The sequence below is a fragment of the Castor canadensis genome, chromosome 15 (genome assembly GCF_047511655.1).
Source record: "Castor canadensis chromosome 15, mCasCan1.hap1v2, whole genome shotgun sequence".
NCBI classification, from domain to species: domain Eukaryota; kingdom Metazoa; phylum Chordata; class Mammalia; order Rodentia; family Castoridae; genus Castor; species Castor canadensis.
In genome coordinates, this window is record NC_133400.1 from 16600128 (window position 1) to 16627958 (window position 27831).

A 27831-nucleotide genomic window follows, 5' to 3' on the forward strand; every position below is an offset into this window, starting at 1 on the left:
TTATTTCAAAGGAAGATGCCAGGCCTAGTTGGTTTTACTGGTTGACCTCTTTCCGGCACTCATGTTCCCGAAGTTGGCAAGTGCTTAAACTTACTTTATAAAATTAGTTTACCCTTGATTACAAAACTGGCAAAAACAGAACAGAACAAGAGACACATCTCACTGATGAGTACAGATGGAAAACCTCCAAATAAAATATTAACAAAAAATTCTAACAAAAATTTCAATGAATAATCTACCTTGAGCAATTAGGTATATTCTAGAAATTCTAAGGCTGTTTCTATGTGAAAGTTACAAAAAACTTTACTTAAGATATTTGATAAAAATACTCTTCCTGGGGGGTGACTATGTTTGAAGTACTTCATATGCATGTGTGAAAACAGAATAATGAAACCCATTAAAATTGTTTTAAAAGAGAGAGGGGATAAGTAAGAGTAATAGAGGGAGTGAATTTAATCAAAATATATTATATGCATGTATGGAAATATTACATTGAAATTCCTTTGTACAAGTAATATACATGAATAAAAACAAGGCCAAAAGAAAAAGTTTACCCTTCTAGCAAATTTGAAACATATAATAATCTATTATTAACTATAAAAAAATCCAACGCCCTTCATGATTTAAGAAAAAAAACACCAGCAATTAATAAAACAAAAAGGTAACTAACACCCAACATTTTGACAGTGACTTACAAGCACTGGTCATCACTGAAACAAAAAGTCATATGCAAAGAAAAAGTAGAATTACCAACTAGGCAAACAAAATTATCAGTCTCAAAACCCATATAAATGTCTACAAAGAAAACGCAAAAGAAATAATTGTGTATGAAACACTGTAAGAGAAAATGCAGAAACTAATAGTCACTTACCGACAACACTGAATCAGAAAACCTAACGGAAAAATCTCACTCAAAATAGTATTAAAATTTTTATACTTTTTAAATATTAGGAGGGGAGGAGGGATATGGTAGAATGATGGAGGGGGTGAATTTAAGATATATTGTAAGCACTTTTGTAAATGTCACATTATATCCTCAGTACAACAACATTAATAAAAAAAATTTTTTAAAGCATAGAAATACAGTCTAAAAATAAATTAATTAAAATTAAAATACTCTAGGGCTAGGGTGTAGCTCAGTGATAGAGTAGCTGCCTAGTATAAACAAGGGATGCTGGGTTTGATCCCCAGCAATGAAAACAAACAAATTAAAAAAAAAAAAAAAATCTTATCTAAAGATGAATTTCAAATGTATTTGAATAAATCTGGAGACATTCCATGTTCCTGTGTAGGAAGGTTTGGTATGAAAATTCTTCATTAAATTAACCTATTACAGGATTCCAATAAAATCTCAAGGGATGGGGAGAAGGGGTTAGGAAGAGGGAAAAACCTGCCACAATGTGATGATGTCATGTATGTGAAGAAAAGAGGCAAGAAGATTTTAAAACAGAGTTCAAGTTTAAATGCCAGATATTAAAATGAAATGCTACAATAACAAAGACAGGAATTTGGAAAGGATGAAAAAACAGTGGATGAAATGGAAAGTCCCAAGTAAACGTATGTTTTTAATACATGCTGAAGGTAGAAACCCAAATCATTTGGTGCAGTAGATGGATTATTCAGTAAGCAGTGCTAAAACAATGGTTAATGGTTATGGGAATGGTTAATGGTTAAGGAAGAAAATATATCAGATCTCTAATCATACCATACAAAAATTAAATTATTTTGGATGAAGAATTAAATGTGAAAAAATGAAATAATGAGGAACTAGGAAAGCCAGTCATGGTGCTACATGCCTGTAATCGAGCACTTGAGAGCTTGAGGCAGGAGGATCTCAAGTTCGAGGTTAGCCTAGACTCTATAATGAGACCCAGTCCCCTCCCCACACACACAAAAAAAAGTTGGGGATGTAGTTCAGTGGTTGAACACTTGCCTAGCATATACAGGGCCCTAGATTCAATCCCCAGCACTGAAGAAAACTAGGAAAAAACAGACATGACTATTTACCAGATCTCAGAATGGTGAATACTTTTCAAAGTATAAAAGACAAGGTTAAATATAAAAGGAGACAGAGTAGGCTATAAAAAGTTTAAAATATATATATGGAAAAAAGAAAAAAAAGTCCTAGAAAGTTAAAATGCAAATGAAAAACTGGAAAAACATTTATAAATTATAAGACAAAGAATAATAGCCTTACATATAAAGACCTCTTAAAACCAAAAGAGAAATATGCATACTTGAATATAAAAATAAGCAAAAGACATTAATAGGACCATAAACACGTTTTTAAAACACTCAATATCCTTCAACAAATTACAGTCCAAAACAAGTTGGGTAGAAGTGGGGGCAGACCTCAGAGTCATAACAAAATGCAGAAAGTAGACCTTGTCCAGGGTCAAGCCACCCAACTGCAAAAATGACAGTTGTGAGACAGATAGCAAGTCGAATATGAATTCAGTATTACATTTAATAAGGAATTCATGTTAATATTGCTAGGTGTGATCATTCTATGGGAAGTGTATAAGAAAATGCCCTGTGTGCTAAAGAATCTGGGATAAAATACTGGGACATCTATTGTGTACTTTAAAATACTCTAGCTAAAAACAAAAGAGGCGGCAAATCTGGCATAATGTTAATAATTATCAAGGAGGTTAAAAAAAGATTTTTTAAATAAATAATATCTAATACATGCAATGGTGCAAGAGAAACCAGCAATTCCATCCATTACTGATGGGAAGGTAACAGGCAGCACTTTCTGTGGGTCATCTGGTAACATATGTCAAAAAATCTTGAAAAGTGTTTAAACCTGGCAAGTCCACATTCAATAACTCATCCTAAGTAAACTTTCAGCAATGAACATAAAGAGTTATAAGTTTGTAAGTTTATTATGGCTTTATTTATGACTGTCAAATATTTAAAACTACTTCAATGGTCAACTCTAAATTTTCACCCAGTTACATGATAAAACTACCACCAGGTAGTCATCAAAAACTGGATTTCAGAAAAAAAAATTAAAGCTATACTGATATATTTTATAATTCAGTAGTTATGAAAAACAGTATAACAGTTCCTCAAAAACTGCTAATCCTGTAATCCCAGCCATTGGGAGGCAGAGGCAGGAGCACCTCAAGTTTCAATGGACTACATAGCAAGACCCTGTCTCAAAATGAGGGCTGGGAATGGAGCCAAATGGTAGAACACTTGCCTGTCATGTGTGAAGCCCTGGGTTTAATCCCCAGCACCACAAAAATGAAAATAAAATTACATGATTCAGCAATTCCACTTCTGGGTATGATGCCAGAAGAACTGAAAGGCAGATCTTGAAGGATATTTGCACCAGTGTTCATAACAACATCATTCACAATAGTCAAAATGCAAAAGAAACAACAGAAGTGTCCATCAACAGATGGACAGATAAACCAAGGTATATTCATGCAGCGGAATATTTATTCAGTCTTAAAAAAGAAGAAAATTCTGGCCCATGAATAAACCTTGAGGACATTATGCTGAGTGAAATAAGCCAACCAAATAATGACAAATTCTATGTTCCCATTTGTATGAGTTACCTATAAGTATAAAATTTATTAGAAGGCTGGTAGAGTGGCTCAAGTAGTAGAAAGCCTGCCTAGAAAGCATGAAGCCTAAAGTTCAAACCCTAGTACCCCCCCAAAAAAAAGAAAAACATGTAGGCTAGGGCTTGGGAAAATGAAGGCCAACTCAGAAGAGTTGAATCAAAAGTGGAATCAAAACAGAGGCACATCCCTGGTCCTCAACAACCCTTTGGCCAGAGAGGGTTCATCATGTCCCTACATGCCCAGTAAAAAGGAAAAGACCAGAGTAGGTGGAAACAGCGCTCAAGCAGCTCAGCAGAAAGGAGAGGCTCAAAAAGAAAAGACTCTCCCCTGGGCCTCAGGACTCCCTGCCTCCACATCTCTCTTTAGGCTAAATTCACTTTCAGAAAATATTTTCTTGACAGCAGACCTCAAGAGAAAAAGGAGCCTTTCTTTCTACCCTCAGTCACCACATATGGCACTGCTCTGAATAGAGGCTTTATGAGAGAGGGTGCAGAGCCCACAGGCACAGATTAGGCCATTGACCACAAACAGCAAGGAACAGAAAAGTGAGGATTTATATGCCCAGGTGGCGGAGGCACCATCGATAATTCAGATGGAGCTGCCATCACATCCCAACATCCAGTAAAGGCCTACTGAGTGCCTACTAAGCACAAAGCATCACTCGTAACATTATTCCAATCGCATGCATCCATGCATGCTCATATGCACACAGCTTCTTTGTTATGTTCTAGGGCTCAGATGAGAAAAGCAATGATTTAGGCTGGAAGCATTTGATAGTTAAATTCAACATATCACACATCTTCTGAGTCAGAAAGTGGGCAGAGGGAAAGTCTTCACCCCTTAGGAAGGACCAGGGGCCATGGCACCGCATCCCACTACTAGAGGCCTTTGGACAAAGGAGGCTAAATCCTGGTAGAGGCAAAAAAGAGCTTTCAGTCTTCATCAAACTGCACAGATGACATCCAAGGGGCAGAGGTCGCCCTGTCCCTGGAGGAAGGTGTATCCATCCCCAGGTCTAACTGCCACGTCCTCCCCAGTCCCACAGAGGACTCACATCGGCTACCCCTTCATCATACATACTTTTGCCCCCATTGTTCTTCAGGACATTGGAGAGGTTGACAGAGGCGGTGCCTAGTAGTTCATTTCTCAAGGTATGGCAGCTCCAGACCTTCAAGTCTAAATGACTCTGGGCTGTGACATTCCTGGAAAACAAATACTAGATTCATCACATCTAAGCAGAATGGTCACTCCTTGCAATTGGAAGAAAAAGTTAAACTATACTGCTGACATCTTGTGGGGACAGCAGAGGAAGAAACATTCACCCTCCCTGCCCCCTCAACGCTGACCTGTAACCCTCTAGCTAATAATGAATGCTCTGTGAGCTCAATGGGGTAGAAACACCGAGAGAGGAACCCTAGGGACAAAGGGCAGGAGAGTCAAAGACTCTCCTCCCCCTCAGAGCAACTTCTCTCTTCCCCTTCTTACAGCCTTCCAGAAGCAATGACTTTCTCTTACAAAATGATGATCTCATTCCAGAGAAGCTCGGAGCTCCCAATGCGCTTGCCAGTCTTCTTGGTCTCACTGGGAAGTCCATCCACTGCCACTTCCACGTAGGAGTTAATTCTAGGTTGCCGATTGTGCACCTTGGGCTTTGCTGACACCACTGGATGGGAGAGAAAGAAAAAGTGGAAGATGAGTCAGAGAGTTCCCAGATGTCCCCTGTGGCAGACAGTCTGGCTCTTTTGGGTTCTTATAAAAAATAAATTTTGCTTTGTCCAGATGCTTAAAAAAATTTTTAAAGAAATAGGGTATATTTAAAAAAAAAAAAACTATAAAGCGTAAGAAAAAAAATCACTTCTAAACCCACTGTGATAATTACCATTAATTATTGCCACTACATCACTGGCATATCTTCCAGACTTTTATCTTTTATTTCCCCAACTCTTTAAAAATTCTTCTCCTGGGCTGAAGGTATAGCTCAAGCAGTACCTGCTTACAAAGGACAAAGCCCTGAGTTCAAATCCCAGTACTGAAAAAAAAAAAAAGCCAGGAACCAGTGGCTCATACCTCCTACTTGGGAGGGTAAGATAGGGAGGATCACAGTTCAAGACCAGCCCAGGCAAACAGTTCATGAGACCCCTTCTCCAAAGGTAGAGCACCTGCTTTATAAACTCAAAGCCCTGAGTTCAAATCCCAGTCCCATCAAAAAGCAAAAATTCCTCTCCACCCAAAATCTTGGTGTTTTTTTTTTTCTTTCGGCATTACTGAGGATCAAAGCCAGGGCCTCACAGATAACAGACAAGTCTCTACCACTGACTTATACTCCAGTCCCACAATCAAATTGAAATGGCTATAATATAATCCCATTTTATAGACACATTAACTATTTCTTCATTGTTGAAAAGACTGCTTGTAATTTTTTGTTCTGGGAAAATTACCATAAACATATTTGTATGCATTTCTGAATATTTCCCAGAAGGCTATGAACATTTTTTTAAGTTCTTAAAACTATTCAATTCCTTTCCACAAGGGGTAAACCTATATAGACACCCATCAGTGGCTAGAGGAACATGCTCTTTTCACCAAATGCTGCCAAGCACTGAATACTGTTTGTTTACTCTTCGCAGACCATACAGATTTTTAAAAATATTTTAAAGATAAATCATCAGCACTAGGCACCAGTGGCTCACACCTATAATCCTAGCTATTCAGGAGGCAGAGATCAGGAAGATCACAGTTCAAAGCCAGCCCAGGCTAATAGTTCACAAGACCCTATCTCAAAAAAGGGGGGAAGGGGAGTGGCTCAAGGTATAGGTGCTGAGTACCACAAAATAAAAATCATTAGTAATACAATATAGTAAAAATTAACAATAATATAATCACTAAGATTCAATGAGCACTTACTGCAGGCACTTTGCTATGCACACAGTAACAAACTGAATCCTCACAACAAACTCATGAGACAGGAAATGTGTCATCACCCCATATTACAAGAAAGAAATAGGCTTGAGAAGTAAGGTCCCTGTCCCTCACTACATAATCAGGAAGCAATGAACCAGAGTGTGTACCTGGCCAGCCTGATGGCACACCATGTGTATGTCATTATTGGTCTTTGCTTCTCTATTCTATCCCTGCTCTTCAATTATTGGTATGGTTGAATATTTTTTCCATCTGCATTTCCTCTTCTGTTCATAACCTTTACATAGTAGCATTTCTGATGTCCATTTGCCACCACCAAACCAAAGACAGAGCACAAAGCCTAGCAAGTATTATGCCCTATGGCATCAGGGGCATGTACCCTGGCAGCATTTATGACACATGGTGGAAATTCCAAGACAACAGGAGGAAGTATGTCTACACATCCTCAATCCTATGCCCCAAATCAAAGGATATAACTGACGCTCCTCACTCATGAGGCAAGACTATCCTTTCCTGAGTTCCACTCTGTTGAGAGTTAGCAGATTCTTCAGGGATGTAAGGCCTACAGATTGGAAAAGGTCAAATCCACCTCCTAGTTGTTTTCAGCAGTAACTCTTCCCCAGAACCCAAGAAATGAAAAACAGTTGTGGTTAAGATTCAGAAGCATCAAAGGACAGTATTGGGAATAAAGGTTCGTGGTGCTGAGGCAGAGCCCAGTAGAAAAAGGTTGTACTTTTCACATAGACCAAGGTTACTGAGGCCACCTGGTGGTGAGAGGGCAGCTCTGTGTACCTTTAACTAAAAAAAATAGAAACTAGTTTTAATCAGAGTCCTATAATTTTGATCTAGACAATCTCTTTAAAAATCAACAAGGTCAAACCTTTTATGTCATAGTTGGGCCAACTTGAGACTCAGGAAGGTAAAATAACTTATCTAAAATTACAGAGTTAGTCAGAGATGGGGCTGAGACTAGAACCAAGTCTCCCAGCTGCCAGACCTATTCTCTCAACCCTCCCTTTTTTTTTTTTGGTGGGACTGGGATTTGAACTCAGGGCTTCACGTTTGCCAAGCAGGCACTCTAATACTTGAGCCACACCTCCAGTCCATTTTTCTCTGGTTATTTTGGAGATGGGGTCTCACACACTATTTTCCCAGACTACCCTCGAACCTCAATCATCATGATTTCAGCCTCCCAAGGAGGTTGGATTACAGGAGAAAGTCACTGGCACCTGGCTTGTGCTGGGTATTTTTGAGATAGGGTCTTACTTCTTTGCCCAGGCTTGCCTCACACCACAATCCTCCTGATCTCTGCCTCCCAAGTAGTCAGGACTACAGGCATGAGCCCCCAACACCTGGCTAGTTTTTTGTTTTTGTTTTGTTTTTTTGTTTTGTTTCATTTTGCAGTACTACTGGAGATTGAACTCAAGGCCTCATGCTTGCTAGGAAGAGCTCTACTACTGAGCCACACTCCCAGCCCATCCTGCTTTTAGTTTGTCTTTCATAAGGTCTCATGTTTTTGCCTGGACAGACCTCAGGCCACAATTCTCCTACCTCTGCCTCCTGAGTAGCTGGGGTTATAGGCATGAACGATTATGCTTGGCCAATTTTTGAAAAAGGGTCTCATTAACTTTTGCCAGGGCTGGCCTCAAACCACAATCTTCCTCTCTCCTCCTCCCAAGCAGTTGCACCACCACACCAGGTCCTAGTTTTTTTTTTTTTTCTTTTATTCATATGTGCATACAATGTTTGGGTCATTTCTCCCCCATTTCCCCCCACCCCCTCCCTAGCTTTTTTAATTTGGACATAATTTCAAACCTAAAGAAAATTTGGAAGATTAATGCCAAGAATTCCCCTACACCCTTCACTCAGAGTCATGCAATATTAACTTTGCACCACACTTGCTTTATTATTCTTTGTCTCCCTTGAGTCTCATACACAAACGCATTTTTTCCTAAAAATCTGAGAGTAAATTATAGATGTTGTGTCTCTTCGCTCTTTAATACTTCAGGATATGTTTCCTAAGAACAAAGACTCTTTCTAACAAAACCAAGAGTAGAATGGTCAAAATCAAGAACTTTAAGAGTTGTGCTGTGGCTTAGGGGGGAAGCATCTGTCTATCAAGCATAAGGCCCTGAGTTCAAACTCTGGTACCACCACCAAAAAAAAAAAAAAAAAAAAAAAAAAAACGAGAAATTTATTACTCAACCTACAGACCTTACTCAAGTTTTGCCAATTGTCCTATCAATGCCCATGATAAAAAAGAAAAGAAAGAGAAAGGAAGGAAGAAGGAAATTTTAAAAGAAAGAGAGGAGAAAAAAAAGAGAAAGAAAAAGAAAAAAAATGTTTCTGGTCTAGGACCAACCTAGGATCACATGTCACAATCCCACAGATTGCATGCATGTTTCCAATTTACAAAAAAGCTGAAAGAACATAAAAACAAATATTTGGATGCTCTTCACCACTGTTGTCTCTATACCGCATTTGGTTTTTTGCACCTCCCAGCATCTTCTGGTGAAGCTACATAAGCCCTGTCCCAGAGAACTTCTGTGACCATGAAAATGTTCTGTATGTGTCCTATACAATATACCACCACCATACATGTGTACCTACTGAGCACCTGTGCAACAAAAGCCATACATTTTAAATTGTATTTAACATTAAATAAAATGTAAAATAATTAGCATCACACCTGCAAACCCAGCTATTCAAGAGGCAGAGGAGTATTACTGGAGCCCAGGAGCTCAAAACCAGCCTGGGAAGCGAAGCACACTAACTCATACCTGTAATCTCTGCTACATAGGAGGCTATGGCAGGAGGATCCCAAATCTGAGGCCAGCCTGGGCAACCCAGCAAAAATCCCATCTCAAAACAAACAAAAAGATACAGCTTTGAAAGTCAAATATAGCAAAAACTGAATACGGCCAAAATTATACCCTTAAAAAGCTCTTAGAGGGCTGAAAAAGAAGACACCACAATAGTCTGACCTACTTGTCTTTCAAGATGTTTTCTGCTTTGTGATGCTGTGCTTTTCAGGGTTCAATTGAATAAATATCAGAAAAATAGCTGGCTTGTACTTAAGGGCCTTGATGTGTTTAGAAATGTACCTTAAAAAAAAAAAAAGAAAAAGAAAAAAATGTACCTTAAGACTGTGCTTATGGCCAGACTCCAGTGGCTCATGCCTGTAATCCTAGTTACTGGAAGTTAATGAAAATGAAAACATGACCTACCAGAACCTATGGGACCCAGCAAAGGCAGATCTAAGAGGAAAGTTTATAGCCATGAGTGCCTATATTAAAAGGACAGAAAGACCTCAGATAAATGACCTAATGCTGTATCTCAAACTCCTAAAAAAAAAAAAAACAAGAAGCAAAACCCAAAATAAGCAGAAGGAGAGAAATAATAAAAATAGGGGCCGAAATTAATGAAATAGAGACCAAAAAAAAGCATACAAAGATCAACGAAACAAAAAGCTGGTTCTTTGAAAAAATAAACAAGATTGACAGATCCCTGGAAATCTGACTAAAATGAGGAGAGAAAAAACCCAAATTAGTAGAATCAGGAATGCAAAAGGGGAGATAACAACAAACACCACAGAAATCCAGAGAATCATCAGACTACTTTGAAAACCTATATTCCAATAAATTTGAAAATCTTGAAGAAATGGACAAATTTCTAGATCCTTATGACCATCCAAAATTGAACCAAGAGGATATTACCACCTAAATAAATCTGTAACACGAAATGAAATTGAAGCAGCAATAGTCTCCCAAAAATGAAAAGTCCAGGACCTGATGGATTCTCTGCTGAATTCTATCAGACCTTTAGAGAATAACTAATACCAACTCTCCTTAAACTTTTCCATGAAATAGAAAGGGAAGAAATACTGCTTAACTCATTCTATGAAGCCAGTATTACACTCATCCCAAAACCAGACACAGACACTTCCAAAAAGGAGAACTATAGGCCAATCTCCTTAATGAACATCAATGGAAAAATCCTCAATAAAATAATGGCAAACCAAATCCAACAACATGTCAGAAAGATCATTCACCATGACCAAGTTGGCTTCATCTCAGGAATGCAGGGGTGGTTCAACATATGCAAATCTGTGAATGTAATACAACACATTAATAGAAGCAAAGACAAAAACCACTTGATCATCTCAATAGATGCAGAAAAAGCCTTTAATAAGATTCAATACCACTTCATGATAAAAGCTCTAAGAAAACCAGGAATAGAAGGAATGCACCTCAATATTATAAAGGCTATATATGACAAACCTAGAGCCAACATCATACTTAATGGAGAAAAATTGAAACCACTTCCCCTAAAATCAGGAACAAGACAAGGGTGCCCACTATCCCACTCCTATTCAACACAGTCCTGGAATTCCTAGCCAGAGCAATAAGGCAAGAAGAAATAAAAGGAATACGAACAGGTAAAGAAACTGTCAAAATATCCCTATTTGCAGATGACATGAACCTATACCTCAAAGACCCAAAAAACTCTACCCAAAAATTCCTAGACAACATAAACAGTTTCAGCAATGTGGCAGGATACAAAATCAACATACAAAAATTATTAGGTTTTCTATACACCAACAATGAACAAATTGAGAAAGAATATATGAAAACAATTCCATTTATAATAGCCTCAAAAAAAATCAAATACCTAGGAATAAACTTAACAAAGGATGTGAATGACCTCTACAAGGAGAGCTATAAACCTCTGAAGAAAGAGATTGAGGAAGACTACAGAAGGTGGAAAGATCTTCTGTGCTCATGTATTGGTAGAATCAACATATTAAAAATGGCTATACTTCCAAAAGCAATCTACATGTTCAACACAATTCCCATCAAAATCCCAATGATATTTCATCACAGAGATTGAAAAATCTACCCTAAAATTCATTTGGAAACACAAGAGACTGTGAATCGCCAAGGCAATACTCAGCAAAAAAAAGCAATGCTGGAAGTCCCACAATACCTGACTTCAAACTATATTACAAAGCAATAGCAATAAAAATAGCATGGTACTGGCACAAAAACAGATACAAAGACCAGTGGAACAGAATAGAGGACCCGTATATGAATCCACCCAGCTATGTCCACCTTATTTTTGACAAAGGCGCCAAAAACATACAATGGAAAATAGACAGCCTCTTCAACAAATGTTGCTGGGAAAAGTGGTCATCTGCCTGCAGAGAACTGAAACTAGATCCATATCTATCACCCTGTACTAGTATCAGCTCAAAATGGATCAAGGACCTTAATATCAGACCCAAAACTCTGAAGCTAATACTGAAAAGAGCAGGGAATACTCTGGAAGCAATAGGTATAGGCAAGGTCTTCCTCAATAGAACCACATCAGCTCAGCAACTAAGAGAAAGGATGGACAAATGAGACTACATGAAATTAAAAAGGTTCTGCACAGCAAAAGAAATGGTCTCTAAACTGAAGAGACCACCCACAAAGTGGGAGAAAATATTTGCTAGCTATATATCAGACAAAGGACTGATAACCAGAATATACAGGGAGCTCAAAAAACTAAATTCCCCCAAAATCAATGAACCAATAAAGAAATGGGCAAATGAACTAAACTGAACTTTTTCAAAAGAAAAAATCCAAATGGCCAAAAAACACATGAAAAAATACTCATCATCTCTGGCCATAAAGGAAATGCAAAATCAAAACCACACTAAGATTCTACCTCACCCCTGTTAGAACAGCTATCATCAAAAACCCCACCAACAACAAATGTTGGCAAGGATGTGAAGAAAAAGGAACCCTCATGCACTGCTGGTGGGAATGCAAGCTAGTATAACCACTCTGGAAAACAATATAGAGGCTTCTTAAAAAACTAAACATAGATCTGCCATATGACCCAGCAATCCCACTCCTAGGGATATACCCAAAGGAATGTGACTCAGGTTACTCCATAGGCACCTACATACCCATGTTTATTGCAGCACTATTCATAATAGTCAAGTTATGGAAACAGCCAAGATGCCCCACTACTGACAAATAGATAAAGAAAATGTGGTATTTGTACACAATGGAATTTTACTCAGCCATTAAGAAGAATGAAATATTTTCATTCACAAGTAAATGGATGGAACTGGAGAACATCATCTTAAGCAAAGTTAGCCAGACTCAGAAGTCCAAAAATCATATGTTCTCCCTCATATGAAGACTTTAGACCTAAAACAAATGCAATAATATTACTGGACATGGGTCACATGCTACAGGAGAACACATACAGGAGGAACAGGGAAAGGCAGGAAACCCAAAACTTGAAAGTGTTTGATGCGCCCTCTGTAGAGGAGCTAATACAGTAACCTTAAAACGACAAAGGTCACTATGGGAAGTAGTGAAGAAGTCTGGCAGAGATGAAACAATTCAGGCTGTAATACACATGTGCATGGAAGCAATGCTAGGAATCTCTCTGTATAGCTATCCCTATCTCAAACTAGCAAAAATGCTAAGTCTATCTTATTATTGCTTATGTCTTTTCTTCAACAAAACTGGAGAAGGGGGCAGAACAGGTTCTGCCTGGAAGCGAGGAGGGTGGAGGGGACAGGGAGGGTATGGAGGCAGGGGGGAGAAATGGCCCAAACATTATATGCACATATGAATAAATGAATAGAAAAGATATCAGAAGGATCACAGTTGAGTCCAGCCCAGGGATTAAACAAAAAAAAAAGTGAGACCCTAGCTCAAAAATACCCAACACAAAAAAAGGGCTGGCGGAGTGAATAAAGTAGTAGAGTATCTACCCAGCAAGCGTAAGGCCCTGAATTCAAACTTCAGAACTGCCAAAATAAAATAAGACTATGTTCACACCCTGTGGAGAGGCACAAGGCAACTAAGGCAAATAAAGTGAAGTGGATAGTATCTCCCCCACCAAGTTACACTACCAGCTCAATCAATGAATCAGGGGACAAAGAACCACTATGCTATTTAAATTGTCATGTCTCTCTTTTCTCTTTTTCCCCCAACACTTCCCTTGATGTTATTGAATCTTCTTAGGTTGAATGTATATATAATGAGATGTACCTATATTACCAAGTCAGTGCTTTCCACACTGGCAAGAAAATTTGTCTTGAGAAAAGGCAAGAGACAAATCTTTAGAAATCAATGTGTGTCCTGAATAATATGGTCTAAAACAAGGATCTTAGGGTGTGACCAGGTTCTATAGGCAGGCAAATTTGCAAACTTGTTAATTACTAGGGAAGACAGAAAAGGGTATAGTTCTAAAGTCAAAACCTTACTGGTTAGCCATGCAGTGGTAACTCACACCTATAATCCTAGCTACTCGGGAGGCAGTGATCAGGAGGACTGCAGTTCAATGCCAGCCCAGGGAAATAGTTCAAGAGACCCTATCTCAAAAATATTCATTACAAAAAAGGGCTGGTGTGGCTTAAGTGTTAGAGTACCTGCCTAGCAAGCCTGAGGCCTTGAGTTCAAACCCTAGTACTACAAAAAAAAAAAAAAAAAAAAAAAAACTTTATTGTTTCATTCTAACCCATCTTCTATTCAAAAGGAGGACTGGAACAGATATGAGACTCTAAGAAAAGTAATTAAAATGTTTCAAGACCACAAAAAAAAAAATCGTGATAAAAGGCATATAGTAATAGACAATGCACAGAAAAGGAAGTACAAACTGCCTTTAAATATATAAGATGCTAAACATAATTTATAATTAAAGAAGTGGGAAATAAAACTATAGTAAAAAAAAAAAAAAAAAAAAACACCTTTTTTGAGGTGCTGGGGCTCAAACCCAAGGCTTTGTGCAACTAGGCAAGTGCTCTATTATTGAGCTACACTTTCAGCCCAGAAAACAATCTTTTTACCAATCAAATTGGCAAAAGTAAAAGTCTAACATGTCATGTTGCTAAAGATGTGAGAAACAGGCACTCTCATACATTGTTTAAGAGTACTCCTTCCATGAAAGGCAGTGTGGCTGTCAAAATGACAAAAATGCTTCCTCTTCAGTGTGTCTTGAAAAGGACACAAAAGAAATGGATAGTGCTGGTTTCCTCCAAGCAGGAGTATTAAAGGGTTGGAGGAAAAGAAATAATTGTGAACTTACACAAACAAATAAGTAGCATTTACATTTAAAAAATATTACTGAAAAATATGGTAGAGACACACAGTGTTGCCTCCTGATGACCATGCAGAGGCGAGTGCAGGTACTAAGTTCGCTCCCCCATCCCTGCAAATGCACGGTAGAGCTAAGGTGACTAAAGCAATGTTCTTTCTAACTGGCAGTATTCACTAAGGGTCCACTGGGTGGTGGGCAGTTCTAAAGGCTAAGGTATCAAGAATGACCAAATCAGACAAAACTCTGTTCCTGTGATGCCTACATTCTATTGAAGAAGACAGCCAATAAATTAAATAAATAAAAATCTGTACCATGTTAAACAGGGACAAGGACTGAGAAGAAAAATATAAAGTAGGGAAGAGGACAAATGTGAGGATGTTAGGGAGAGAAGTGGCTTCAGAACAGGAAGTTAGCAAGGCCTCCTTAAAGTGGGTGACCTCTGAGTAAAGACCTAAGAATATAAGGAAGCAAGCCAAAAGCATTTCACTCAAAGAGGACAAGTGCAAAGACCCAGAGGCAGAAACCTGCTCAGTATGTTCTATGAAGAGTGAGGAGGCCCATGTGACTGAGCAGAAATGACAAACGGGTTCATAAAATGTGGGGACATTAGCTTTTACTCTGAGATGAAGAGCCTTTGATGGGTTTCAACAAAGGTGTGACAAGATCTAGCTTACTTTTTTTTTTTCCTGTGGTACTGGGTTTTGAACTCAGGGCCTGACATTCACTAGGAAGGCACTCTACCACTGAAGCCTCTCCATCAGCCCTTTTTTTGTGTTGGTAATTTTTAAGATAGGGTCTCTGGTCTGACTTGGAACAGCTATCCTGATCTCTGCTTCCTGAATAGGGAGGATTTCAGGAGTGAGTCACAGGCACCTGGCATTTTCCAGCTTATATTTTAACAGGCTTCTGTGTGACCATCAGACTGAAGGAGGGCAAAGGACAGAATCCAGGAGGCCAGTCAAGAGGCTACTGCCTTAACCTTAATCTAGGGTGGAGATAAGGTGTCCTACACTGGGCTGGGACAAGAGGGGTGGTGGGAAGGGCTGAATATTGGATACATTTTGAAGACTAAGCTAACTGGATTTGCTGATTGGGTTGAATACAGGATATGAGAACGAAAAGTCAGGAGCTCAGTTCTAGACATGTGAAACCTTAGTTGTTTACTAAACACTCAAGTGGAGGGGACAAGTTAGCTACTGGATTCAAATCTGAAGTTCCAAAGAAAGGCCCAGCTAGAGACACAGATCTGGGAGTAACCTTAAATTGGTGGCATTTAAAGCCATGAGGTTGGATGAGATCACTCACAGGGTGAGCATTGATAGAAAGGAGCCCTGGAACATGAAGGAAATCACCAGTTCAGACAATTTTAGCCAAAAGTTCCTTTTCTCTAATCTTCAAGTTATTTTTCTTCTTTTTTAAGAATTCCAGCAATAGGGGCTTGGTGGAGTAGTTCCAGCAGTAGAGCACCTGCTCAGTAAGCGTGAGGCACTGAGTTTAAACCCTCAGTTTAAACCACAGGGGGGTAAAAAAAAGGAAGAAGAAAGAATTCCAGCCACAATGTAACATTCTCTGATGGGAATGAATAGTTACATTCACAAGTACCTTCAGAAGATATAGCTCTTCAGATCAAGGTGTGGTATATGATTCTTCCCCACAGACATCAAACAATCAACACTTTCCACAAGGCCACTCACCTTTCAGAGTAAGCTGAGACTTCTCAAAAGGCAAGGCTACTCCTGCCCGGCTGGAGCTAGCAGATGCCATATCATCACCATGAAACTGCAAGACAAGAAGAGCAGTGAGCTTTTAGATGTGATCTGAGGAGAAAAATTAAAGAAATAAACCCAATTTTAATATTTAAGTTTAAAGAGACAGAGACAAGAAAGCTGGATGTGGTGGCACACACCTGTAATCCCAGCATTTGGGAGGCTGAGGCAAGACAATAACAAGTTTGAGGCCAGCCTGGGTTACACAGCAAGTTGTAGGTCAACCTGAGCTACACAGTAAGTTCACAGCTAGCCTGGGCTACCTAGCAAGACTCTCTCTCAAAAAATCAAGAATTGGATGTGAGGGCGATCTGGCTGCGACATCTGTCACCCCATTGATGGCCAGGGTTGATTCGGCTGATCTGGCTGGCTAGGCGGGTGTCCCCTTCCTCCCTCACCGCTCCAAGTGCGTCCCTCCCGAAGCTGCGCGCTCGGTCGAAGAGGACGACCATCCCCGATAGAGGAGGACCGTTCTTCGGTCAAGGGTATACGAGTAGCTGCGCTCCCCTGCTAGAACCTCCAAACAAGCTCTCAAAAAATCAAGAATTAAGAAATTAAAAAGTAAAGAGACAGAGGCAAGAAAATACAAATGTCCAAGCAACTATGGTCATGCTACTTATAGCAGGGTATTTGTTGTTTGTCTATCTGTCTTATCTAATAGAACATCTCCAAAAAGAAAGTAACAACTTAACAATAAAAAAATGACTAAGCCAATTCTTTTAATGGGTAAAAGATCTAAACAGACGTGTCTCTGAAGATATCCAAATGGCTAATATACCCACAGAACGATGCTTAATGTCATTAGCTATCAGGTGCCCCTGTCTCTCCATATTGACTACAAGCAGAAGTCTATCTGGCACTTTGAATGGATCTCTTATTCAAATGTTATTTTGGAATATTGTCATTTGGGAAAATATTGGTTCACTGAGCTATGCAGCTATTCCAAATGTTGACACATTTCATTATAAAATATAAAAAAAAAATCACATTTGTGAATGTCACCACTGATGTCCTCAAATAAGCCTCCAAGCACTAGGAAGCTGTTGGCTCTTGGTGGTACTGGTCCAAAATTCTAAATTTCACTTAAGAACTCCTATTTTGTCATTGGCAACAAATACTGTCGGCTATTTTTCTTGAAGTGCCAGGCTCAATTCATTCATTTTAAAGAAAATGTCTGCCAAATACTCAAATCTAGTAACTTGAGTTTGTGTCTTAGTTGTTTGCTGAAGTAAAAATGATATTTCATGAAAAAGCAATTTAATTTCAGCTCTCAAATTCAAACAAGCACACAAGTGCTTGTCCTCTATACAACCTGTAAGTTCAACATGCAGAAGTACTTTATGCCTCCTCCCATTTCCACACACAGAGCATTAAGAAGACATGTGCTTAAGAATCAACACTTAATAAAATCATTAGATTTCATTGCCTCATCAAGGACATGCTTCTTTGTAACCAGAGTGTGTGGGGTAAAGAACACAATGATGACCACACACCTTGACTCATGCTGGGGCAACAGTGTCATGTACTTTTGCACCAGTAGTGTAAATATGATCACAGTGAAAAGGCAAAAAAGGATTCACATTATTATGAAAATAACAAAAAGATAAAAACATGAAAGTAACAGGTGTGTATCACCACAGCTCCTCAGTTGGTCACTTTTCCCCACCTCAGCCTCTACAGCTCAAAGTTACATCTCTTCTCTTAGTCATTTTGGCCTGTCTCATGGTTTTAACATCATCTATTTGTTGACAATCCCTAACTGGTGTGTCCAACAGGAGCTCAGGCTTGAAGCTCAGACCATCAGATCCACTGGCCTATCAACAAAACCGAGCTTCCAATGCTTCTGTTCTGCTCCTCATCCCACTCCGGCACCTGACAACTCCTTCCTCAGTGGCTCTGGCCAAAACGCTGGACCTTGCTTACTTCCCCTTTCCCTCCACAACCCACATCCAATGTCAATAAATCCTTCTGGTCCTATCTTTAAAATACTCCCAAGTTCAACCATATCTGTCCACCTCTACTGTCACCACTTTGGTTCAATGTACTAAAATCTCTCACCTGGATTGTTTTCCTGCATCTGCCCTTTGCCCTTTCAATCTCATTGAAATTCTTCAGCAAGTTAATCCACTGATCATTTCATAGCTAAGTGGGCTACTAAGAGGTGGGGCAGTTTGGAGGCATGCCCCTAAAGGGTTTATCTTGTACCCAGACCCTTCCTCTTGCTCACTCGGCTCCCCAGCCACCCAGAGGTGAGCAGCTTTGGTCCATCATATGTTCCCTGCCATGATACTCTGCCACTACAGCATAAAAGCAATGGAACAAGCTGAATCTTGGACTGAAACTTCTGAAACCCTGAGCCAACATAAATCTTTCCTCCTTTAAGATGGTTTCTCTCAAATATTTTGTCACAGTGACAAAAAGTTGATTTTAACATACTAACTCAGTAAAAGTCAAAGTCCTTAACATGACCCTCAAGGGCCTCCATGATACGCTCCCCACACTTGCACACAGCTCTCTGATCTCCTTGACTACTTCTCTCCTTCACTCTCTGAGCAACACAAGCCTCCTTGCTATCCCCTGAGCACAGAGACATGCTCCCACCTCAGTCTTCACACTTCCACCCCCTTACTGGAATGCTCTTCCTCCAGCTGTCCACACCCAGAGCTCATTCCCTCCCTCACCGCCTCTAGTATTTTCTCAAATCCTTCTTTCTTAAGGGCCCTTCCTTCCCTAACCCCGACACAAATCCCACCTCCTTCCCTATTGCACCTTTTCTCCTTAGCATTTACCATCAGCATGCTACATATTGTGTTGATTTATTCTATTCATTGTCTGTCTCCCTGCCCTGGTATGTAATCTCGAGAGCTAAGACGATTGACCAATCTATTAACTCCACATCCCTAATATTGAGAATAGAACCTGGCTCTCAGTAGGAAAACCCCATGAATTATATATGGAATGAATGAATTTGAGCCTCAATTTTCTGAAATTTAAAAAGATGTTTTGAATCTCTTAAAACTAAACTCATTTGGGGGAAACACTAAGAAGATCCACTCTTTGTGCTACCCATCAGATTAGAAAGAGAACAAAAGTCTGTCAGTAACTTTTGGTGAGAAGTCTCATAGGCTTCTGGAGGGATACACCTGAGAACCTCCAGTAGAGTTGATGCATATCGTGGACACACATCCCCAGGATTCCACTCCCAGATATTGGTGGGAAGGAGGGAGTAGGACTCCAACACATGCAGAAAAGGCCAAGTTCAAGGATGCTCATCACAGCAATGTTTATAGTAACAAATACTGGGTTAAAAAAAAAAAAAAAAACACCTAAATGCCCATCGATAAGAGATGGATAAATTGTATTTCTAAAATGGAATGCTATGTCATCCTTGAAAGATGTGGCTTCAGTTCACCTGCAGAAGCCCCAAACTAGAAGAGAAAGAGAACAGAAGAAAGAAAGAGAGAGAGAGAGAGCAAGCACATGCACAAGTAACAGCCTACGTACAGTGGATGCCACTGTTGCACATGTGAACTTACACAGAACAGCTGTATTTGCTGTTGTGGACACACAAATGTACTAAAATACAAAAGTATGGACAGGAGCCACATCTAGTTCAGAACAGAAGTTCCCTCTAGAATAACAGAGGAGGGAGCAGATGAACTGGAGAAAGGCAAGACCAAGGGAAATTCAACTTTATCTACAACGCTTTAACTTCTAAAGAAAAAGTTCTGAAACAAATATGGCAAAATGTTCATATTCACTAAATCTAGACAGCTTTTTGACTGTTCACTATCTTCATCTCTGAACCATTTTGTATTTTTGATCTTTTTTCAAAATTGAACAGTAATTTTAAGGGGGGAGAAAAGATTATCATTTAGCAATGAAGGAAAGAATATGATTAGAAATTTTGCCCTAGCGTTTTAGTAACAGGGGTTAAAGCACTAAATGCTGGAAATACATTATTTATAAACTTTAAAAGATTTAAAAATCTTTACCTATATTCACACTCTTTCTTTCCCCAGGCAACTCAACTCTTAGTTGAGTAGTTTTTAAACTAGCTATTCTCCTGAGCTTTGGCTGCTTTTAGCCTTTGGTCCTAACTCTAAGCAGATAAAACTCAAAGCCCTGTTAAGTGGGAGAAAGCCTAACTCTCTTGATCTACAACTCATGCCCCCAAACAAAATCAATGGGATAAATTCTAAAGAAGGCTCAAAAAGAACAAAGCCAACTGGGAAAGAGGAGAAACAGGGTAGACAAGGCCACCATGCTTTCCCTCTCCACTGTCTTTCAAAATTTCAGCTCATTGGTGATCAACAGCAATCCATGTTATTATGTGCAGCTTGGTGGCAGTTCCAGATTCAATTAGCCAGATGCCACCCTGACATTCAAGGTAGGCGCGGTGAATTGCAAAGCCTTTCCATCTCTGTATAAAGGAGAATATCCATTAACTCAAAAGACAAATACATCTCAACTCAATCCAAGTACCTTCAACCTTTTGGCTTGTGTCTCAAGGTCTTGTCTTAGATGTGGTTTCTGTCACGGACAAAATTAGGTCTCCAGCCCATTTATACACTGCAGAAAGCTTGTGAAACCTGAGGCCCAAAGTCTGTTCTATATCTAAGTCAGCAATACAGATGACTCCAGATGTGAAACTGGCTAATCGTTCCTCTGCTAATAGTGGTGAAAAGTGTTTGCAATTGAATAACTCCAAAAGAAGAAAGAAAATGGGAGTTATCATAAGCCTGTAACAGGTAGGGGAGAGAGAAACAATGCCTACAATATAACCAGAGTTTAGATATACAAAGAACTTCATCATTTAAGGATGTGATGGATGTCATGAAAGGTGGAGGGAGAAACCAAAGCTTTCCTTTACTAATTCGGGTAGCTCTACTCAAATTTCTCAAAAAAAAAAAAAAAACAGCATATTGTCTAACCCTCTCCTAAATCACTTTTGTTTGCTTTTTTCCAGTACTGAGGACTGAACACAGGACACCCTACCATTTTGATCAGGACACTTTACCATTTTGAGCCTGTCCTGTTCTCAGCCATGTCCCACCTAAATCTTGACAAGCATTTTTCAAAATAAAAACTCTATTTGGGAGAACAGTTAAGAGTCCCAAAGTCCCCTCCCTACCCAATTTGCCACAGTTAGTTGCACCTCCCTAATCTCAAGCAGCAGAGTCAACTTTTTACCTCTCATAAAATTAAACCACACTGGAAGACCAGACCTCAGGCACAGTTGAGTAACAGGCATTTTTTTTTTTTTTTTTTTTTTTTTGGTTTTTTGGAGAGTGGCATTTTTGTTTTTGTTTTGCAAAGGTGGGGAACCCAAGGCCCTGTGCACACTAGTCAAGTTCTCTGTCACTGGGCTCTGTCTCTGGTGTACGCAACCCCCTACACCAGAATCTTGTGGGCCCCCACAGAACACAAAGGGCACATATGAAATAGGACTGCTTCATTCTTTTTTATTATCGACATATAATTTATAAAATATAAATTCCTCCTTTTATGACTTGGTGGTTTTCATATTCAGATTTGTGCTACCTTTGTCACTATCTAATTCCAGAACACTCTCTTCACTCCAAAAGAAACTATACCATCAGCAGCCACCCCCATTTCTCCCTACAATCATTAATCTATTTTCTATCTCTACAGATTTGTCCATTTCAGACATTTCATACATATATGTAATCTTTTGTGGCTGATTTCTTCCACTTAGCATGTTTTCAAGGTTCATCCTCCTTGAGACATGTATTAGAACTTCATTGTTTTTAGGACTGAATATGCCATTGCATTCATATACATTTATCTATCATCAGTTGGTATTATTTAGGTCATGAGGATGAGTTGATTCTTTTTCTTCCTTCCTTCTCTCTTTTCCCCCTCTCTTCCTTTCTTTTTTCTCAGGGCTGAGGATCCAACTTAGGGCTTTGCTCCTTCTGTGCAAGCACTCTACCACTGAGCTATACCCTCAGCCTGTACCTGACCATTCATCTCACCCTACTTCAGCAAGAATCTTTCAGACCAGGCAAGCTTTTGGAGGCAGACAGGCTTAGCCCCTCAACAGTCATTATCAGCTGCAAGATAGGAATCAGTGGTTCACCCTTGTAATCGTAGCTACTCAGGAGGCAGAGATCTTGAGGATCATGTTTCAAAGCCAGCCCAAGGCAAACAATTCAGGAGACCCTATTTGGAAAATATCCAACACAAGGCGGGGCTGCTGGACTGACTCAAGTGGTAGGGCACCTGCCTAGCAAACATGAGGCCCAGAGTTCAAACCCCAATCCCAACAAAAAAAACAAACTAACAAAAAAAAAACAGCTATAAGATAAGCCACTTTTGGTGATTTTTTTGCAGCACTGGAGATTGTACCCAGGGACTTGTGCCTGGTAGGCAAATACTTACAACACAGCTACATCCCCAGTCCTAAACTACTATTTCTTGATACTAAAAATCTAGAGTCTGGGATTGTAGAACTTTAATTCCTAAAATCTTGACCCAACTTTGAATCAAGAAACCAATGAGGGCACAAAGCCCAGAGTTCAAACCCCAGCCTCAACAACAACAAAAAAAAAAGTCAATGAGGGCTGAGGGCATGGCTCAAGTGGTAGAGCTCAGGCCTAGCAAGTGTGAGGCCCTGAGTTTAAACTGCAGTATTGCCAAAAAAGAAAAAAAACAAAACAAAACCCTGATCTTGATATGAACAGGCCTATGTGCAAGAATGACCCAGGAAAAAGCAAAAAATACAACCACCATCATTTTACTTCTAATTAACCAGCCACAGAAACAGACAGAGTCCTGTTTCTAACTACAGACCAACCCTTCATCCATTTCTCGAAAGATGTGCAAAAGGATTGTTCCAAAGATCTCTTCTTCCCTTCACTCTCTTGTGCTTTTCCAGTGCTTCTTCCCTGCTCTTTTTCCTCTGTCTGGCATTGGGTCCATACTGAAAACCAATCAAACAGTATGGAACCTGGTGAACTTTGCCAAAAGACATTCATACAATAATGAAACACATAAAAAGAAAGGGAGGGAGGTATACCATTGGGAGAACAGTGGAATCACAGGAATAATCATAAAAGACTAGAAAACAGAGCTCATGAAAAACAAGAAGCAAAAGGCATGGATAACCTGAGGGAGAGTGCTGGCCTGTCAGGGCTGGCCCAGTGCTTAAAATTCTCCTAGAAACTGTAGTCAATAAACTCAAGTGAAATCACTGGCTGCTTACAAGCAAGGGGGAAGGGCAAGAACAGGGAACTTGCAAATATTCTAAAAAAGGACTAGATAAAATCTAAGGAGGACAAGATCTTCTGTTCTGCCACCTCTCAGAAATTCCAGAATCCCTAATAGTTCTAAGTGACTCAAAGTCACTCCAAAGCAGCTCACTAACTTGATCCTAATGGGATGTTATATTCCTATATCCACCTCCACCTAACTTATTGATGAAAACATCAGATCAGAACTCACATGACCAAGATGCAAATTCCAGCTCTTCCATTTGTTAGACACATGACCTCATGCAGGTCAACTCACCCTCAGTGTGGTTGTTTGTATCAAATCTATAGTGGTGGGATGCCTGACAAAAACATGTTCAATCGTGTTTGATAAAACCAGTATTTTAAGCATTAAAAACCCATTATCCTGGCTGTCTCTTTCCCATTCTTCTTCGAAGTCTCTAAATTGGTTGCCAAACAGCAAGCCAGATTAATTTCAGAAACTGGCACTCAAATTGACTTTAGCAGCGCTACAACGATGCCCAAGTGAAAGAGCTGCCTCCTTAAATAAAGAAAGAAACCCATTAGCTTGTGGTCTTCAAAAGGATCTTTAAATGAAAAAAGAAAAGGAGAAAAACCCAAGTTCCCAGAGATATACAACAAGACTTTGCTATTCTTAAAATAAATACTAATAGAATAGTATCAACTGAGATTTACTTCAAAAGTTAATTTCCAGCTGGGTGCAGTGGCTCATACCTGTAATTCCAGCTACTTGGGAAGCAGAAATAGAAAGGCCAGCCCAGGCAAAAAAGTGAGCATGTGGTAGCAGGTGCTTGTGATGCCAGCTACACAATTAGTGGCCTGAGCAGAAAACTGGAGATCCTATCTGAAAAATAACCTAAACCAAAAAGGAATGGAGGCATGGCTGAAACAGAAGAGCGCTTGCCTAGCAAGGGCAAAGCCCTGAGTTCAAACCCCAGTATACTGACCAAAAAAAAAGTGAATTTCCAGCAAGCAGCACTCTTCTTGGCTATGTACACAAATACTCCCTGGATGACCCTGTCCAGCCCCTTAACTCCACACTATTCCCGTAACAGCTTCCACATGCACATCTTCAGCCCAGGCCTGTCACCAGCTTTCCACCTCTAATCACCCAAAGTATCTCCATTTGGATTTCAATTAGCCATTTTATCGTCAACATCAACAAAACTGAGTCCCAACCCTGTTCCAACAGCCTTCCCCCTCAGCTAATGACAACTCCATTCTTCCAGTGATTCCTACCAAATTCTCTCAAGTCATCTTTGGCCCCTCTCAGTCAACATTTGGTGAATAAATGAACTTCTAAAAGTCACATAGCTGTAAGTGGTAAACTCGGGATTTTGCAAGTCTTCTACCCTGTCTCTTCCTTTGTCAGACAAGCTTACCATTTTGTTATTTATCCTTATGAAAATAAAGGCATGAGGAAAAGGGTTGGATTGACCAAGTACCCACAACATACCAGGCACCAGGTTACTAGCTAAGAAAGCCAAATAAAATATGAACCCTGCCCTTGATTTGCAGGTTAGCAGGAAGAAAGAGACCAGTAAACAAAAGCAATAATTTTTTTTTAACATCAAGCCCACTCTTAGACCTGTTTGTTCCTTGTAAACACTCAGGACTACTACAAAAATTAACTTCCCCATGTTTGTCGAATAATCCAAAAACTCCTGATACATTTGTGAAGTACTTTTATTTCCTACTTGTAACCCCAAGCCACTGTGGATTCTGTGAATATCCGGTTTGAACATCCACTCCAGTCATACTTCACTCATGAAACTCATTTCACTTCTGCAAATTCTAGTAAACATGAAGAGAACAAGGCGGGAGAACAATCTGAACAGGGGTATTTAACCTCAAATTCATGCTCCAGGTCACAGTTCTAAGGAACACAACACGGACCTCTCCTTCATCCTACCTAGTTACAGTTCGTCAAGATAAGCAGTCACGTGGTAAGGGAAGCTGAATAATTTAAACCCAAGAAAGAGGGAAAGTCATAAAGGAGTACAAGTAGACATTTCTCCATCCAAGATTTCGGCAGTCACAGTGGCTTGAGGGAACGCTGGCCTAGGTCCCAGTCACAGTATAGGTAAAATTAAAAGCCAATTTATGGCCAAAGAGCCCACATCTTTTTCTTTCTTTCTTTCTTTTTTAAAGCCTTGACGATGACCTGATTAGAGAAAATCTCCAAGAAAGATGATCTGAAGGGCTAGGTTCCCAAGATGTGGAAACCCTACCCAAGCAGGACTAAGAGGGTGTGACGACAGCGGGACGATCAAGATTCTACGATCCTTCTTGAAGTTTAAAAACTGAATGGGACCCAAATCCAAGTCTTGGGCAGCGATCATTTCCAAAAAGGGAGAGACGGGGTCCAGGCCTTCTCTTCTTCCTCATTCCTCCCCACCTCCCGGCCGGCCCCCCAATCCCAAGCCGCCCCTTCCTCTGGTCCCGAGCCCTCCCCACAGCTAGTTCCTCTCCATCCCTGGACGCCGAGTTCCAGTCCGTTCCGGGGTCGCGCGCTCGCTCGATCGCTCGCTCCCAGCCAGCCCCGCGCCGCGCCCTCCTCAGCCGCCCACCTCCGGGAGGCCCCCGCGTGGCCCGCGAACTGCGCGCCCACCCAGCTCGCGCGGGAGCCGGGACACCCCTCCTCGGAGGCCGGAACCGCCGCGCCAGGCCCCTCCCACAGGAAGCCACCGCCCCCCCCCCCCGGCGCCAGGGCCGCACCGCCCCCGCCCGCACCGGGCCGCCCGCCGCCGCCGCCGCCGCCGCCACCGTCGCCGCACCCCGGCGGAAGCGCTCGCTACCTGCCGCGGCCACAGAAGCGGCGCCGTACTCCGCTCCCACTTCCGCCTTCCACCGCCCGCACTCGGGCCGGGTCACGTGACCGCGCGCGGTCAGCTGACCCGGAAGAGGCTGGCCCGGCTCGCAGGTGCGGGCCAACCTAGGACCCGGGAACCTTTGACCCGCAGGAGGCCTGCTTCTCCAGGGTGTGTTCCCAAGTGCAGAGGATTTCTGCTGCCTGGATGATCACCCTGCGTAAGCAGATAAACTAAGTTTTCGAGTGTCCGGGGCTTTATTTAATAGTCTGCCCTCCAACCCAAGAGAGACAGGTGAGAGAAAACCTTCTAATCAGTTCAATCATCAAATATTTGAGCTTCTTAGTAGAGTTGCCAGATAACATACAAGACGCTCTAATAAATAAAAGAGATGAATTTTTTTTTTAATACAGGATGCCCACTTAAATGTTCAACCGCGTAATTTAAGTATGTCCCAAATACTACAAGGGACATATTTATACCTGAAAAAAGTATGTATGGATTATCTAAAAAGCAAATTTAATTCAGCATCTTGTAGGCTGGCAGCCCCAACCTAATGTGTGCTAGGCCTTGTTCTAGATTCTGGAAACACAAATATCACCGGCTTCGAAAAATAGTTCACAAGGCCTCATCTCCAAAATAAGCAAAGCAAAATGGACTGAAGGTTGGCTCAAGTGGTAGATCTTCAGCTTCGTAAGCGCAAAGCCCTGAGTTCAAACTCCAGTCCCACCAAAAGAAAATAAAAAGCTGTGCTTGTGACAGAAACCAAAAATGGAAAAGCTTCAAAACCTCTGCCTAAGTTCACAAAATGTTCCCACCATGCCAGCCAACCTCCATTCCCTATTCAGTAAACAAAATTATGAATTAGCAGAAACTTTTTTAGGGAGTGGGAAGCAAGGGATGGTTGAGACAGGGTCTTCACTATGTAGCCCAAGCTGGTCTCAAACTGGAGATCCTCCTGCCTCAGCCTTCCAAGTGCTGGGATTACAACCTTACACCACCATGCCTTGCAGAAACATTTTTGTCATTGTTGGGACTGGCATTTGAATTCAGGACTCCATGCTTGCAAAGCAGACCCTCTTGAGCCACACATCCAGTCCATTTTGTTCTGGTTATTTTGGAAATGGGGATCTTGCTAACTTTTTGCCTGGTCTGGCCTCAAACTCATCCTCCTGTTCTCAGCCTCCCAAGTAGCTAGGATTACAGGTATGAACCACCAGTACCTAACTAGCAGAAACTTTTTTTTTTTTTTTTGCTGTACTGGGACTTGAACTCAGGGCCTTCACCTTGAGCCACTCCACCAGCCCTATTTCTGTGAAGGGTTTTTCAAGATAGGGTCTCTGGGAACCAGGATGGCTTTGAACATGATCCTCCTCATCTCTGCCTCCTGAGTAGCTAGGAT

The 27831-nt window shown here is 40.6% G+C and overlaps 1 protein-coding gene across 3 annotated transcripts in view; it reads right to left on the bottom strand.

Annotated features, from left to right (window-relative positions):
• Wwp2 (WW domain containing E3 ubiquitin protein ligase 2) overlaps positions 1-26542 on the bottom strand; it is a 135522-nt gene extending 108980 nt beyond the window's left edge. Inside the window, exons 1-4 of one of the 3 annotated variants that reach the window (XM_074055744.1) lie at positions 26418-26542; positions 16292-16376; positions 5091-5238; positions 4656-4777 (exon numbers count right to left, since the gene is read on the bottom strand). In XM_074055744.1, the coding sequence (XP_073911845.1) occupies positions 4656-4777; positions 5091-5238; positions 16292-16361 (340 nt within the window). In that variant the 5' untranslated portion in view covers positions 16362-16376; positions 26418-26542. Of the gene's footprint in view, positions 1-4655; positions 4778-5090; positions 5239-16291; positions 16377-26189; positions 26282-26396 lie in introns of those variants that run through there. The other 2 variants (XM_074055746.1, XM_074055745.1) reach the window with 2 other exon arrangements.
• Between the last annotated feature and the right edge of the window lie 1289 nt (positions 26543-27831).